The 17,771-nt window shown below is 36.8% G+C and overlaps 1 protein-coding gene across 9 annotated transcripts in view; it reads right to left on the bottom strand.

Annotated features, from left to right (window-relative positions):
• Positions 1–17,771, bottom strand: part of RPS6KC1 (ribosomal protein S6 kinase C1) — a 168,799-nt gene that overhangs the window by 11,367 nt on the left and 139,661 nt on the right. For all 9 annotated transcript variants that reach the window (XM_014834845.3, XM_044757644.2, XM_070496935.1 and 6 more), the window contains one exon: positions 656–738. In XM_014834845.3, coding sequence (XP_014690331.1) covers positions 656–738 — 83 coding nt within the window. The remainder of the gene's footprint in view (positions 1–655; positions 739–17,771) is intronic.

The following is a 17,771-nucleotide window of genomic DNA, read 5'->3' as shown; positions in this document are numbered from 1 at the left end:
GATTTGTAAATTACACAACCACCTTAGGAGTTCAGTATTACCTACATATTTAAAGTAGATGACTACTTACAAAAGTATGTTCATTTTCTCTGTTTTCTTCCCAGGAGGCAATCTACACAACACTCTATTAAAGTCTATCAACCTCAAACATCTTACTTAAAAGTTATTTATCAGAGACAGTATAAACTCTGTCCTTAAGCTAGAACAGATAGGAAAAATTTACAGTATTGAGAAAAAACATGTTACCTTTAATATTTACACTAATTTTCTAAAATGAGAATTCCCTCCTGGTTTCAGGTAAGATGTTTAAAACATCCAGAGAATTCTAACATATCCTTACAGGAACCTTGCAAATTTAACTCTGTTAAAACTGAATTATAGAAAATGAAGAGAAAAAATGTTTAGTCTTATATTTCACTTTGTACTAACATTGGGACATGACAGAATTTTACCATCAATTTATTCAATGTAATACAATTCTACTTTTTAAAAAATCTGGAATCTTGATAAACTTGCATTTTTCTGCTTTTTTTGATATCACAGGTTTTCTTACTTAGTTGCTGATCTAAAAACGAAAGGCAAAGGCTAAATGTTCTCAATTTAAAATCCAGGTAGCATCTGGGCAAGCTTATTAATCGTCCAGGTCACTGCTTACCTTGCCAGTGAGAAGTTCAAAGAGGACAGCGCCCAAACTCCACCAATCACAGGCTTCAGTTTCCTCCGTGATTGCTCCAACCTCTAAACACACCAAAAAAGGTTGATATTAAAATTCCAAAGGTCAATTAAACTTTCAAAATTAACATATATTAGCAAGGTGACCTTTTTAATGCTGAGAGAGCAGATACTAAATACTCCTGGGCTTTCAAAATTCCTGAAAGTTACTTATCCCTTTGGTCACCTACTGTGGTTGCAATTTTTTTTCTTTTTTGATGCAGTCATATATTAAACCGAGGACATTTGTTCTTTAGTTGATAGAGGGACACCTTCAAGACGCTGTACTTAAAAGTTATATGAATCTACTAGATCAGCATTTTGCTCGATTTTTCAAATTCGAGAAAGTATGACCAACTCTACCTCAGGGGCCATTTTTTTGTTTGTTTTAGAAATAAAGACTCTAAGTTCAGAAGGAACTTCAAAAATCATTTAAACCAGTATTAATTAGCCTTTTAGTTAGAGATCAGAAACCAGAGAGGTGAAATGTCTTGGCCAATGTCACATAGTAAAGCAGTAGCAGAACTAAGGCCTAGTTTCTAGTATCGCCCTTCTCTTACATAATCAATTGTTCCCAACTAAATATGAAGCATGTGAAATGCAAATTTATCCATTTTGTTCTTTAGAAATACAGATAGATATGTTGTTTTAAGCCACAAGTGAAACTACTGGCTAAGATAAAGGCTTTTAGAATATCTCCAAATTACAATTTTATCTGTGTTCTCTCTCTCTCTCACCAGCACGAGTTCCTCAAATGTAATACAGTTTTCAGGTATCATCTTTGAGGTTTCTCCACAGATCAACAACTCCTCATTTCACCATTTTTGAGGCTTTTAGCTCTTAAGTCATGTTTGATGTCTCCTTGTCCTTTCCTAACAATATTCAATTAGTCACTAAGCCTTGTCAATATCTGCCCCTAAATTTTCATTTGACTGACAAAATATACTTTTTATTTGTCTGCAGGAAGTCCACAACTCATAACAATGATGCTCAAAAGTTTTTAAGTAGTTAGGTTGAAATTTAGAAAGTAATAAGTGGAGGTGGTGCTCAGGTGCCCAGCCTTATAACCAATACTTGTAAATCTACTGTGTGGGAGAACCACAAAACTCATAAAATAGCTTGAGTGTAAAGTCTTGAAGCAAAGGTCATGTGGGCCAGAAAAAGAAAAAGCAGCCATTCCTATGCAAAATACTGATACTATTCCATTTCGGCAACCCTCTTCCATATCTGCACCTACCCTCTTGTAGGCTTCAAATGGCCTGTGTAGAACTAGACCCCTTCCAACTAGCCCCTACCCAGTCTTTCTCCTTCTTCTTTTTCTTTTTAAAGATTTTATGTATTTATTTTTTTTAATTTTTCCTTCTTCTCCCTGAAGCCCCCCAGTACATAGCTGTATATTTTAGTTGTGGGTCCCTCTAGCTTTGGCATAAGGGATGCCGCCTCAGCGTGGTTTGATGAGCAGTGCTAGGTCCGCACCCAAGATCCGAACCAGCGAAACCCTGGGCCGCCGAAGCAGAGCACGCAAACTTAACCACTCAGCCATAGGGCCAGGCCCTCTTTGCCCTTCTTAATTTGCTTCATGCCAAATCAGAACTTCCATTCTCTAACTAGCTGCTCTCAGCTCGGTGGTAAAAAGAAAATATAGATATTTAACAAACTCAAACTATTGTGTGATTCAAAAGTCTCCTAATCCTCCCAGAGCCATCTGCATTTATAAAATAGCTTGTTTAAAAAAAACTGAGAACTACCTAATGATCTAACAATACAGGTTTAATTACATACACTGCGGCACATCAGTGTGATGGAATACTACATAAGGATTTAAAATGATGTATTCATACAAAGTTTAAGTATATAAGTAAACGTCTGGATATATTAAAGAAAACAAGCTATAAAACAACAGAATTCTAATTTTAAAAGTATGTATTCTAAAAAAAGACTAGTAAGAAAATATGACAATGTTTTAGCAATTTGCCTCTGGAGTGGTGAGATTTTTATTTTCATTTTTACACTTATAAACCTACATGAATTTCTAAGTGGTACAATTTTAAATGCACAGCAAGATGACATGAAAACATTTAGGCTTGTTGGAGCAGGGAAGACAAAGCTATGTAGGCCAATCCTCCCTAAGAGTCTGTTTGCCCACACAGTTTCCCCCACAACTTTATTAGATATTAGAGAGAACAACAGACTAGGAACCAGGAGTCCTGGGGTTAAGACCCTTGAGGAACTCACTTGATCTCATCCATAACATGAGGGGTTAGAGCTAGGGCCTCTAGGTTAAATTCAACTCTAAATTCTACAATTTTGATACTCAAGGATTTCCTAAAATAGTGATTCTCATGAAGGACAATTCCTTGGGGGCTCTCAAAGTACTCAAGCTACCCTTCTCAGATTCAAATACACTGCCCCCACCCCCATTCCCAACTTTCCCATGGAGAGGAGAGCCATTATCACCTTTGGTGTGTGCTCTAGAAACCAGAAAAGTAAAAGAAATTTACCATAGTCCTGTCATCAAATAGAACCTTTCGCATATTTCCTTCCAGTCTAAAGCAAGCAATAGATTACATTATCTCCTCTTGTTCAAAATTCTGAAATGGCTTCTCATTAACCATTAAGTAACATTCAAATGTCTTGCTCAATCAGGCATGTATATATTCAGGCCCCAACAATGAGGTCTCAATCTATCAGATTGATTCACCCACCAGACATAAACAGCACAAACCGGGCACTATGCTAGGCATTTTCCTCCACAGAACTCTCTGTGCTGGCCACATTGCTAAATAATATGAAGTTAAAATCAGCTTTCCCACTAACATGGTCAATGGTTTTATTTTTTAATCTTTTTGCTCAAGAATTTAAGTTATTGCACTTTCTTTGATCATACAGTAAGTGGTATATATTTCTCAGCTTTACAGAGGTGCTATCTGTTCACAACTCAAGATCTGAAATTATTGATCAACCATCTGTTTCAAATGTGCCACCAACAAGCCTCACTTTCCTGTATGAATGTTGCTCTGCTTGTAGTCGGTACGCACTACAATTAATTACAGTTGCAACAATAAAACAGCAGCCAATGTTTATTGACTGTGTGTAAGGAGCTGTGTTTAACATTTTACACGAATTATTTAAAATTTCCAAGCAATCTTATAGAGAACTTATTTGGGTAGAGTGACTTGGGAGGAGAAAGAATATTGCATTTCTATGTCTATGGAAAAGAGGAACATCGGACTGGTCAGCTCAGGGAAAGCTGCGAAAACGGAGATGGGTTTTTAGGGTCTAACAACATGCCCTGAGGAGCTTTAGACCAGAGCCACACCCTAAGTGTCTGCTCACAAAGGTTTCCTGTTAGAACTGAGCAGAAGGTCGCTGAGTCAAGTCTATGTAATGTAATCAACGGCTAACCTAATTAATAAAGGCACCTTTTAAATTCAGCGAAAGTCCAAAGTGCCATCACCAGTGCAGCCTAGACCATCGAAAGCTATATGTTGCGACTATTTCCCATGTCGCTGCTGGGAATGTGCATCATTATCAAGGAGAAATGTGTTGCTGTGTGTAGGGGAGAGGTTGGGAGGGGTGGGCCTTGAAGCTACCAGATAAGCATAGTGCATCTTCTGAGCATCAAAGATTTCTATATGTGTAGGAGGCGGTGGGATATTGTTTTACTATTACAAGAAACATAGATCTATTATGAAACAGAAAGTAAAACTTGCATAAGACTTGTAAGATAAAAAGACTTCAAAGAAACTGAGGATCATCTTTCACTAGCCCCTGGGGTACCCATTTCATATCACCTCTACAGTCAGAAGCACTTGGGCAGAACAGTTTGAGAGGCACTTCATGAGACAGACAAGGGGTATTCCTTTCTTGGTTTCCGTGAACTTGCCCAACTAAGGAGACTAACAACTAGGTTCACTGGTTTTATGCGGCTTTGAAATCCCTCGCAATTTTCTGCCAGAGTCCTTAACAGGGAGATAAGGACCGACATACTGCCTCAAACGTGGACTGCTACAGCACCCGATGGGCCCCAATCTGAACGTGAGGCAACACAGACAGTAGCAAGAGACACATGCAGGTCCTAAAGCCAATTCACTTCCCATTCTTCAGTCAGCTCGCTACCCAGTCCAGGATGCGGCAAGTGCGCCCGACATAACTGCTGGTGACACTCGACACTGTCAACCTTAGTCTACTTCTTTCACTCCCCATTTCTTTTTCCATCTTTCCTTATCTTCCCCTCTACTTTCTCCCAATGACAGCCTGTTGCTTTTCCTCTCCCCTCATTTTCTCTTTCTTCCCTCCTCTTGGATGGCATTAGTTAAGCTTTCTAATGGCACTCAAGCATAAAGAGATGGCTGATCCCAATCTAAGAAAAACTGCTTCCGAAAGTCTGAAGGCGACGAGGCTGAAAGCCATCTGCAATCTGACTGGGCTAGTAAAAAAGGATAACAACTTTGAAAAGGTAATTTTTTTCATGGAAATCTAGAAAAAAGACAGTGAACAAGTTTTAAGTCCTTCTCCTTAACAGTGTGGCTTGAAACGCGTCAAAATGACTTTGTATTAAGCATGGGTTCATTAATTAATGTGAAATTGACATCTTATCCAACTGGTCTTGATTTTCATAGATGACTCTAAACTACACCAAAGAGTTCTCTATTTAGGTAAGATACCAAAAAGAACCTCTAACAGCTAGGAAATTTAAATATTACAACAAGTGGAAGCAGGTACTTGTGAAATTTCTTCTTTAGGGTTTTAAAACAGAATTTTCTTCTTCTTTTAATAATCAGAATAAAGGATTTTGGTTGTCTTTTTAACATCCCTTAAGGACCAATAATTCTTAGATTAAAAATGTAAAGATATACCCTGAAATTACATTGCCAAAAAGAAGCCTGAGGTTGTGTGGCTGTCAAAACTACAGCTCTACAACTGCTTTCCCTGCAAAATCTATACCAAAAATGTAAGCATAAACCAAGAGCACTGATTTCTATATAGAGCTACATGATAACTACAACAAACACCAGGTGAAGAGTCAGGGATGTGTGTCTATTGTCAGAAACAGAGAATATAAAGAAACACCAAATAGATTTGTGAGGCTATTTAAAAAGTATAACACAATGAAGCTGAGAAGTCCCTTTAAACTCCTACCTTGAATTTTTAAAATCTCTAAAAAAAAAAAAAGAGCAGAAAAAAATCATTTTAAAGGATAAATCGCACCACTGCTTTGTCGATTTTCAAGGTGTTTTCCTATAAAACCCAACGTGTCAAGTTTCCGTGCCCACCCCTTCCCCCACCACGACATTCTACGTTTGCAGTTTCCAGGGTGGTAAATCCTATGCTTATCCTCTGCAAGTGCAGCAGTACTAGAGGCATTCAGCAAAATGATCAGGGGCAAAACCAAACTATTCCCCAAGAAATCAAACGCATTCTCGGATGATTCCCAAAAAAACTCAAAAAGAGATGGTGATATCAAAGAATCCTGGATTTTTGTCTTTGAGTGAAAGAAATGTATTGGCAAGGCTCTAGTTATGCTCCCGTTTGAGCCTGGCTGGGTATGGCACTTAGCTTCTCTGAAAATGAGGACAGCCAGGCCTCTGATATTCTTTTACCTGTAATTTTATGATCCTGAAAGTGTTTTCAAAAGCACTCATGAGTCTTTCTCATAACTTCTCCTCCCTCCATTAACTTAAGATGCCCAAAGAGTGGGATTATGCTAAAATGAGCTGGCATTCCTCAATCTTCCCTTTTCTCCCTTCTCTACACAGCCACTGTTCCCTTTCCCTTAGAGACCTGGTGGCAAGCGAAATGAATCCGCATCGCTGAACCTAACCGTTGTCATCTTTTAACATAAGGAAGACACAGAATCAGATCCAGATTAGATTTCAACTCATCCAAAATCTTTTAAGGACATCAAACATCTGAGAATAGTTTAGTAAAATTCTAGAACTCTCATTTTAGCAGCATCAATTCTCATATTCTAACACAATGTAGAATCTTATTGATTCATACTAATGATTCAAACTCTCAGATTTCACAAGTGAATAAACAAGTTTAAATAAAACAATAAAGATATCACAACATAAAATGTGCTTTGCCTACCTTTGTTTTACTCATGTTCAACACCTCATAGAACACTTTTCAACAAGCCAGGATATTTTTCAGAAAAACAATGCTGCCTTGGTAACCAATATTGTCAAAGGGCTTGCTAAAACATAGAACAAGAGTTTTATAGTCCTTACGATAATCAGAGTTTACTAAGTCTCCTTCTTATAGCCAAAAATAATAAAGTTAACCTGACCCCAAAACCATGACTATAATAAGCATCACTTCTGATAACGAGAGGAGCAAAAAAGCAGAAAGCCAGGAAAACATAAAATGTGTGTATCTATGTACAAGAAATGATGGGAAAGAAGCAAAATGTACACTTTCAGACATGAGAAGGAGGACGTCTGAAAGACACTGGAGAGACCATGCGATCCCAGCACTACTGAAATCATGGCATAGGCTTATCCACGGGCACAGGCCCTGACTTTTAGGACTATACAGTTTAAACTACACGGATTTATCAAAGACGTGACTCTAAAATAACCACAGATAACGCTAAAACAATGCTGGAAACTGCATAGAAAATGGAAAAAGCTAGAAAATGTGTCTCAAACTCAAGCTTTAAATGAAGGCCAAGCTTTCTAAAAATGAATCATCTTGCATCTTAAGCAATTCTGGTGCCTTCAACATCCCAAATTCGGAATTTACTTTTCTGTAAGAGACATTACTGCTATGAAGCTTGATAAACAAGGGAGTCTGATAGTCTACATTTAGTTTGCTGATGGATTTGTTAAGGCACAACTTCAGACTGTTGATGACACTTGATTCTGTTCCCAGGTTTTCCACTAAGGGAGACCCACACAGGTCATCTCAGCCTTCCCCTGACCTCTACGAATACTAACAATGGAGTTGTCCATCCCCGCTCCAAAATCTCCAGAGACAATCCCATAACCTCCTTCGGGCTGTATGTTCTGTTGTTACCATCTTCCTTCCAGGATATAGTAGGAAATACAGTAAGTGCAGAACTTTCTTATAAGAGAATTTCACATATAGAGAAATTCTATTTCAATTCAGAACAAGTATTTAAATATTTCTCCAAAACTGTTTTCCTCAACTATACTTTTTTAATAAATAGAATCTTAGAAGCCTCATTTCTTTTCACTCTCAAAATTATAGTAACTGTGGAACTGTTATTAAGAGGTCATTTAAAACTCAAGGAAGAGTAACAACTGTTACAAATAAAGGGTTTATGTAATAGTCAAATTAAACCAACCTTTAGATGCTGGGAGAATTTGTCACAGAAATGATACAGCACTTTATCTAAATATAAGAATGACGGAAAATTTTAAAGGCACAGACCTATACAATATATCAAAATGATAATCAGTAGTGAATAGACTTTGGGGAAAGGGGAGGATAAATGTAATTTTCTAATGCCACAGGATTTTTTTCCAAAATAATTTTTAAAAATTTAAATATCTGACCTTATGGATTCCAACTCTCTCTTTTAGAAAAGAAACATAAGTAAGGTAAATACATTAGACTTTTGGAATAAAAGAGAGACCTCTGTGAATAAAACAAAATAAAAATTAAGCCATGTTCTTATAAACCTTAAAATTAAGCACTAAACTCTCCATTAATTCTGTAAGGGTCTAATAAAATTTAAAATGCTATTACAAATAGTCAAGAATTTGTGAACGTTCTTCCAAGGGAGTGAGCCTTCATTAACGGCCTTAGATAGTAGAGAAAAGTAAAAAACAAAAAAAAAAATCTGATCTATCACTAGTGACATACTTGGACCAAGGAAAAGAACATCTTTCTTCTGCAATGAGCATTCCGTGTCAGCTAGAGCACAGAGACATTAGTGCTGTGTTCCTACACAGACAATCTTTCCCTGCAGCATCTGTTGCTAATTGAAAGGGACTAGAATTACAAAATTCTAGTCGATTTCTCTCACCAGCTCTTGCTGTGTATAAAGATTTTCTACGCAGGGGCTGAGCATTAGTCTTCCACTACAGCTGATAACTAAAGAGCAAAGAGAAAGAAACATGGAAGAAAGCATTTTTTTTTTGTATCCAACAATATAGGGAACCAAACCGTGAGAAGAGGGACAGCTAAGCATACCTTTTGCTAGCTTGGTAAATTACAGTTCTATAAATACAACTATTTACTTATAAAGGTCTATTAACGTCCTAGTTAACCAATTGCATATGTCTTCTATTTGGGTAGTCTGTTTTTTCATATAAATCTTCAAAAGTAACTATCAATATTATACCAATTATGTCTTTTATTTCTAGCTTCTAGGCACAGTGATTGTGACAGAGAAGGCATTTAATAAATGTTTGTTGAATAAATAAAACCATTTTGTGTTTTGTAGCACTGTTATTCAAGGTATTCAAAATACCTACAAAGACCTCATCACATTCATTTTCTTTAAGCCCCATTAAGTAGAGAGATCTACCTCAAGTCCTTTTACGCTTTTACATGTGGTAGGCTAGAAAGTTGTCAACAAGCATACTTTGGCGGCTGGATGAAGCACAGATTAGAGCAGGGTGAGAATGGAGGTCAGTCAGTTGATGACTGCAGTAGTCTAGGCAAGAGATGCTAGTGGCTTAAAGAGGAGTGGTGGAGTAGCCAAGGTCTAGTGCTCTCCTCTGGAGAACCCAACGACCGCTGGAGTTTGCTCTGGCACAGAGGGCATGTGACGAGGAAAAAACGCTGAAAAGGCCTGGGAGCAGGAAGAAGACAGGAGTGAGGAATAACTCAAGGTTTCCCCTGCCTCTGCCTAGTGTAAGGAATTCAGGCACACCGTTACATGAAATGTATTACAAATGTGTAAGCTGGCTATAATGTTCAGCAGCTGCTGGTCTGGTGGGATAACTAGTATCAGTTAGAAATTTTTTTAAGTGTCATCAAAAACAAATTCATTGAAGTGCATTGTAGGACAAATATACTACCTAGTTTTCCCAAGGGTATTATTTTGATATAGAGACACAGTTTTTAAAGTTTCCACAAACAACAAGATAAAATGTTACAACTGAATGCAAAACTAAAAGCCATAGCAACTCTGAGAATAAAACCTCACTTTAATTTCAGGTTTGGATTGTTCCTCTAATACCTATAAATTATCGAAGTTTAAAAGTCTGAAGGTACACAACTGCTTAGAGATCGTGTATTTGAAATGAGGTAATTTGGACAGAAGAAACTTACTTGCCTAAGGTCTCACGTCTCTGAGGCAGAAGATCTTAATTCTCAGAGTGACAGACTAATTAGAGCCTGGAATTTGCATTTCCTAGGCCATCCTTTCAAATGGGCCTTTTGCTCCTTTTCTCTTATTTTATACTATTTCAGAAAATATTGGCTGCCCAATTATCTGTTCCACGTTCCGTAAAGTCCTCCAATATTGTACGCAATTGATTATTCAAATGTCATATTCATCGAGTAGGGCACGTGAACCGTTTAAAAGTCACCAATATCACATCACTCTAATTCGTTAGAGGATTATCTAGAGAAGACCAATGACAGAGGCCAGCACGTTCCAGAGAGAGGAGTCCTCAGCAGTGGGGTCTCTGCTATTCTCCACAGTGCACAGGAGATGGGAGAGATACTGCCCTGCTCCACCTTTCACACCCTTGCTTTCTTGGCTCATCCCAGGCTCTAGCCTTGCTTCCTGCCACCACATTAATTCAGTTGGTTTTCAGGTAATTTAGTTATCTGAAACCCTGGGCCTTTTGTATCGTTGGGACTTGGATGTAAGTACACACCACGCTCAGCTAATTCAAGCTAGGCTTGCAAAATACCTAATTCTGCTTTTCTCCCACTACCCAGCTCTGAATTTCTTGTTGTCGTGGTGACCTGGCAACCATGTTCTGAGCTTTCCTGCAATTATCTGCACAACTTGGGTCAAAACTCCTTCATTTAACTTATTCAGCATTCCAGAGCCAAGAATTACTTGTTCAAGGGAGTTTATAGTTATCATTACTATACCGTTTTCTTGTGAGATAAAATAAGAAATGAGTAACTACCATATGACTTCTGGTTGACTGACTATAATTATAATTCTGAGCTCTATACAATCTTGCTTACTCTCTCTCCCTGCATTTCTCGTAGGAAAAAAACCAACAGCATGCTCCATTTTCCATTGATCATATCACAACAACTCCATTCTGAATAGCCATCGGGTGTCACAGTGTTACCCAACCAAAGCCATTAAAGTTGATTGATGAGAAAAAGGCTAACTGAAAATTGTGAAAACGACAGACACAGTTCTCTGTCTCTCTCCGCTGCTCTGTTGCTGTGTTCGGCAGGCAGAGCTACAGGCATTGCTATTAAAGGAACATCAGGAATTCTATTTGCTTTATCATCAATTTTTTAAAACCTTAGCATTTTTAATCATTTGTTTGAAGAAAGTATTTGTGAATAATGGCTTAGAAGGAGTAAGCCCTGGTTACTTCATGGAGATTCAAACTGACAAGATTTTACACGGAATAGAAACTGATGATTTGGTCAGAGTAGCTGGGCAATAGTTCTGGTACATGATGTTTAACTCAGCATTACATCTTCTTTGTTGAATATCAGAAGTAAAAGATAGTTCACTTTCTTCTTTACGATATGGTGGTGAGGCCAATTAACTGAATAATTGCCAAATATCAATCTAGACCCGAAAATTAAGAAGCATTACAATGCAGCCATTACTTAAAACTACAAGTATCCAGTCTCTTGTTCCTCTTCTAAAAAATAAATTTGTCCAACATCATAAAGAAAAAGGTTTGGAGTAAACAGGTTAAAATTAACTTCCTTTTAATAACCTGAAGTTTGAGGTAAAACCCCCACTCTCCAGTATCAGGTAGTATTATGAAATGCACAGAGAGAATGTTTTCATACAGAAGAGATAAAATACTGTAACAATTCTTTCACCCTTATAAATTCTCTAGTTCTAACAGCTGAAGAATTTCTTCTCTTGAGAAGGGCTAATGTGTTATTCACTAAGGTGCCAAATAACAGGGACTGAACACTTTATTCTTACTCTGTCTCATTCCCACCACTAGAGACAAATCACATTCTGGCTGGATGAGAAGTACGATTTCAGAAGGAGCCTATTTCAACATGGAGTGACCTTAACGCAAAGGTGAAGGTGACCGGCCCATCATTAGGGAGGTTGTGAGGGCTCCAGGATGTATCTTTTAGGGACGAATCCCAAGATTCCAGACCCTGAGACCTGTATAAAGCAACCCTTTAACCTTCCTTCCATCACAAGGCCTTGCCTGGACAAGGTAAGACTTAAGTCGACTTGAAGCTCTTTCTCCTTATCCTAACACGGCTCTATACTCACGGCACAAGCTTCATTACTATATAGGAGTGAAATGCATCAGGGAATTCTCCTCAGTGTAAAATTTCTCTATTCTATGGCAAACCTGAAAACTTACTGGTTCTCTCAAAGAAGATATAGATTTAGTTTTTCTGACAACAGGCACTAAAGGCAAAAGATTAAAAGTACTTGCTATTCATTCAAGGAAAACATTAAAATGTTTATTATGTACAAGGGAGCTACTGTTGAAGTTTTGCTTAAAGGTAAATCAAACAAAAGAGTTACTGTTTGAAACATAATGTTTAAATATTAACCACAAATATTTTACTCTTTTAAAATTATCTCTACAGCTCCCTCTTGCCTTTCTCTTCCTTCTCTTTGGGGGGGGGGGGGGGTGGGGGACACTACACCAGGAAGAGCCATGTTTCCTCTTTATATCATTACTATTTCAAAATATACACCTATATTCATTTGCTTTCTTCATCAACTTTGCATTCCTAAGATTAGATTCCTCATGCTTAGCAAAGTTACCCAGGACCTAAAAATTCTCAGATCTAAATGATTCTTTCTTCTTTAAACAATATTGTTTTTTGAGAATCTCGGCATTCAAATTTCACCCTACTCACAGTTGTCTTGGCTTTTTTCCTCTAAATGAAAATATTTTCTATAAATTCCTCATTTCTACATTATACACTTTATGTAAAAACACTATAAATGAGTAAAAATACATACTTAAGAAGTCCTTCAAGTAAAAGAATTCTTTTAACCCTACTAATGTTAGACCAGAAACCAATATTTATCCTTGGAGGAAAAAATTCTTGCCTTAATAAGATGGACTTGAATTTAGACTAAATTTTGTTTAAGAAGGTTATTAGATGATTTGACATCTGTGATCTTTTTTATACTCAACAAATCTATTCTACTAATGGTAAATCAAGGCCTACAAAGTCTTAAATAACTTGCCAAAGGTCATGCAATGAGTTCATGGCTGATGTGGGATAAATATCGAGGTTCCGTAATTCTCAATTCCACCCTAATATTCTAAAACTTAAACTTATGATGGCCTCATGATATTTTTAAACCATCCCTGGTCTGAATCTTAGATTTAATTATCAAATACCTAACTATCACACAGAGCACCATGCTTAAAAAGCAACAAATCGCAAGTAAAACATGTTTATGGAGAAGAGCAGGGGAGACGACCCCCCAAAAAATATATTCATGGACTATTTGATACAGTCAGGCCAGAAGAGCAAAGAGTGGTAGTAAATAAATGTCATGCTCTAAAACTGAATTTTGCAGATAGTTTTCAGCATGATTTTTCTATGTTTCACTTTCCACCGTCAGCTGTGAGCTGTTTCCAAGTGTGAAATCGCCTAAGAGAGGAAGCAAAGCTGTCATTTGACATCTGGGAGCGTGGAGATTGGACTGCAGTGAAAAGCATTTTGGACTTCTTCAATTTACACACATATTCACCTATACATACTCAAGTATGAAAAGTATTCAATGAGAAATATCAATGTAAATTTCAAGCATTTATAAAGGCTTATAATGGGGTGGAAAATAAAGGTGAAGGACACACACTGATAGGTACCACATCAACTTGTTAAGACTAGAATGGGAAACTTAAGTGATTATTATATTAGCATAATAACTAACATATAAACAATTTTACTCACTTGTCTTAGATTGCATATTAAACTTTCAAATACAGACTTTTGTATTTTACTTGCTTAATATTATAGGTTCTATTTTTCTAGCTGCTTTTTTATGATGAGAGTCAAGACTGCTAAGAAAAAAATACTGGTAAAAGAAAAAATACTTTCTTGACATTTTATTTTTTCTTTATACTTAAAATGCTGTAACAAAAATTTATTCTAAATTCTGATAAATTAATGGCTCCAATGACAAAGCACATAAAATCCTGTGTGTGTGTGTGCACATGTGCGTGCACAATTAGAAATAAAATCAGAGTAACTACAAGGAAGTCCTCCAGAGAAGAGTAACCAATTACTCCAGTTCTCATTCTATAATCTCTCACAACAAAAAATAGGAGAACCTATCTAAATTAATAAAGCATCTGAAAGTCTCCTAAAATGGAAACTAGACAGTGTTATATTTATAACGTCATGCCACACAATCTATTCCTACTTTGGGAACTATTTCTGTGCCTTTTCTCTTCCTGAACTCCATCCGGTGTTTTTCTGGTATGAAAGGTACCCATTTACCACAAATGATGTTTATTTAAAATAAAACCTTTCTAGAGAATCATCCTAGATAATCTAAGGATACAAAGTGAACCTAAAAGGAATGGCTTCTACTTTGAAAACAGGGCTGGGTTTGATCAGTGAATTCGTATTCTCAAGACCCTCTTGATGGGCCTGCAGCTGCAGCCATTTATTTACTGGCTTTTTCACAGATGTAGACAGAGAAAGCTCCATCGTTTTTGTCTTTTTGTTGTTGGATTTGTTTTCTTTAATATAAAAAACGTGGCAACTTTTTAAAAAAAGTTCTTCGTTTTGTTGTAGAAACTTGTGAATATTGGACGTCCTTGGTAGTGTACATTGTTGAAATGACTGTCACTTTTTAAAATCTAAGATCACAAATTTGGCAGAAACTAAACTTAAATAACAGAAGGTGATCATTTGCATTTCAAAATTTATCTATCTTGCTTTTCCCCTCAATTAGACCAAAACATGTTGATTCACAGGTTTCTGTGTGTGTGTTTTTTCTTTTTTAAACTTATTTATAGAGTAGAATAATGGCCCCCCTGCTAGTCTGGCATTTGCTCAAATTTCTGTCCATGTAAATCGAATCTGTTACTGGAAATTTTTCTCAAAATATAAAGGCACATCACCCACAAGATAAAAAGATACATTGCTGATATTATAAAGTACAGGGCAGGTGGATAATGTTTTTAGGACAAATATGTGATAAGGATTCCCAGGAGGGAGGAGTGGTAGGGGTAGAGGTTGCATGCTGTTTAAACAGAAGTGAATCGTTCTCATCATAATCTTGTGACAACTTACTTTCTAACCAAACATCAGCTGCTTAACATGCTTTAGAGTTACTTGGACAATAACACTAAGGTTAGAGTTGGGAAATGGGAGGGCAGGGGGGATGTAGGGGGAGAATTACTTCAACACATAGCGTTTCTAAGGATGGATCAAAAGATGACTAAGTACTCTATGTCCCCAGGTATTCATTGAGTTGTTACTTTTAAGCGTTGAAATATTAGCTTATTATCATTGCTCCCACTCCTTTGAGAAGAGGAGAAAAGCCTACTTGTAGTTTTCATCAGTATCACTGCTATTCAGTTTCAAGACAAACAGTAATTTACAAATGTTTGCTCCAATTCCTCTTGCATTGTAAACAAGGGGCCGGAGTACACAGACAACTGAGTTCTGCAACTCTCCAGGTTTAAGCTCATCTAAATCAGAACACTAGCATTACTTTTCAGTTAAGGCCATTACTGGTTTTGTTTTATCCTGTTGATAAAACAAATTAATAGGCCGAAGGAATGAAGAGACTTCTCACATTGTCCAATGCATGCCACAATACTAGAACACTTTTGCAACTCACAAAGCTTGAAAGTACAATTGTTTCATGCAAATAATTAACACAAAGCCCTTCTTCAGACTGCAGCTTTTTCCAAATGTTAGTGAAGGACAACCTGGAAGATGACAGTAAAGATCCATTAATGGTAGACTGCCACCTGCTGGTAAGCTATGAGAATTGTGATTTCTGGGAAAAGGCTTAAAAATTAGAACTTGGAAACTGGTCTGGATTAAACTCAGTATTTCAGTATACAAAATTGAAACTGTGCATCTGTTGATGAACGTAGTATGGTTTTGTTCCACATATACTAAAACTCTTAGGAGGTCAATATGCTACGGATGTTAAAGTAAATATGACTGCACTTTGAACTAAAGAAAAACAGTCTGCTAGAATGCCAAAGGACAAGCCTACAGAGTTTCCAGTAGGCAAGTGACAAGAAGAATAGTAAATAAGGAGTCAGTTATAAACATTAACACGCCCCATAAACATTTGGTTTTGATGTGAGGTTTATACTGCACTTAACTTCAGGATTTAACAGGTTTCATTTAAAAGAACTCTCACATTTAATTTTGATCCTAAAACCTCCAAATTCATTATAATTAACATACATATTTTTGTACACTGGTACCTAAAATGTTTTGTGGGGAGTTTTGGGGGGGGTTTTATTGTTTCGTTTTGCTGAGGAAGATCGGCCCTGAGCTAACATCCGTGCCAATCTTCCTCTATTTTGCATGTGGGACGCTGCCACAGCATAGCCTGACAAGCGGTGCATAGGTCCACACCCAAGATCCAAACCTGAGACTCCTGGGCTGCCAAAGTGGAACGCACAAACCTAACCACTACACCTCTGGGCTGGCCCCATTAAGATTTATTTTTTATCAAATTAGAAAAGAGGGAGGGTCTGTTAAAAAATAAAAATAAAAAAGAACCACATAACATAATAAAGTGATTTTCACTATGAAATTTTTTTTTGTTATCCCATTAACTAAATCATACTAATAAGGTTTCAAAAAAACAGCAGAACATTATCTAAATTTGAGACAAACAAAAAATGTAGGCATGTTCTATTGCCCCTAGGAAGAAATGAAATCAAACAGCTCTAATTTGGGGGAAGAAAGAAGAAAGAAAGAGTATAAGTAAGAAGAAAATCCAAATCATTGTTTTCAGGAAATAGTTTTAGGATATTTGCTTTGTAGGTTGAAACACGTTGCTATTCCCCAATACAGAAATCTTAACAATTTAGGTTGTAACTAAAAACAATATACTTCTTTTGATCCTAATTATAATCATTTCCCAAGATGCAGGGAAACAATGTTAGCATCAATAATATGGTGGTTAGCTAGTAAGCATTAAATACCGTATTAATCAACAACTAAGCAGATCATGTCAATATAATCAGCTTGAACCTCCTTTGAAAGCCAGAGGGGTGACGAGTGAAACAACTTTGGCCATCCAAAGAGGCTGAACACTAGGCAAAAGGTGAAGGGACTTCGAATTCAAATACAGCCCCATCTGCACTGAGACAGAGAGAAACTAACTCAAATCCAATTCAGATGCCTCAGCGACCTGTAATTATCAACAAAGGATCTAACACCCCCAGAAATAAATCTCTACTTTTTAGAAAATAAAGACTATACAGTAAATAGAGTAAGAGAAACCTCTGTGTCAAATACTTGGCTAAATAGACTATTTTAAAACAAAAAGAACATACTTCCTAAAACTGGTCAAATATAGAAAGAACTCTTTAAAATCTGCTCTAAAATGCCACGTTGGCTCAACAGTAAAGTTACAACACTGTATTTTCTTTAATTCTGCATTTTATCCATTTTTAGCCTTAGGAATCTTACCCTTTTAGTCAGCTCTCTCCATTTAAAGGTTCAGGGTATTTAAAGGTCCTTCTAAACACTAAGAAGTTAAGACATTTCAAAGACAGAATTCATTGACAGTTCCAAGAAAAGTATAGACTCATTTAACTCAACATTTACTCATTTAACAACAACAAATACGCACACACACATATACATACACATATATAACTATGGATTACATAATGGTTTTAACTCCCAATTTTCTTTTTTGAAGAGTTAAAGAGACAATCAAATCCAACACATATGTGAACTACTAGTGAAAAATACAACTTCTATAAAGAAATGAG

Source organism: Equus asinus, chromosome 25 (assembly GCF_041296235.1).
Source record: "Equus asinus isolate D_3611 breed Donkey chromosome 25, EquAss-T2T_v2, whole genome shotgun sequence".
NCBI lineage: Eukaryota > Metazoa > Chordata > Mammalia > Perissodactyla > Equidae > Equus > Equus asinus.
The sequence above is the reverse complement of the archived record's forward strand: the minus strand, read 5'-3'. Positions and strand labels throughout refer to the sequence as shown.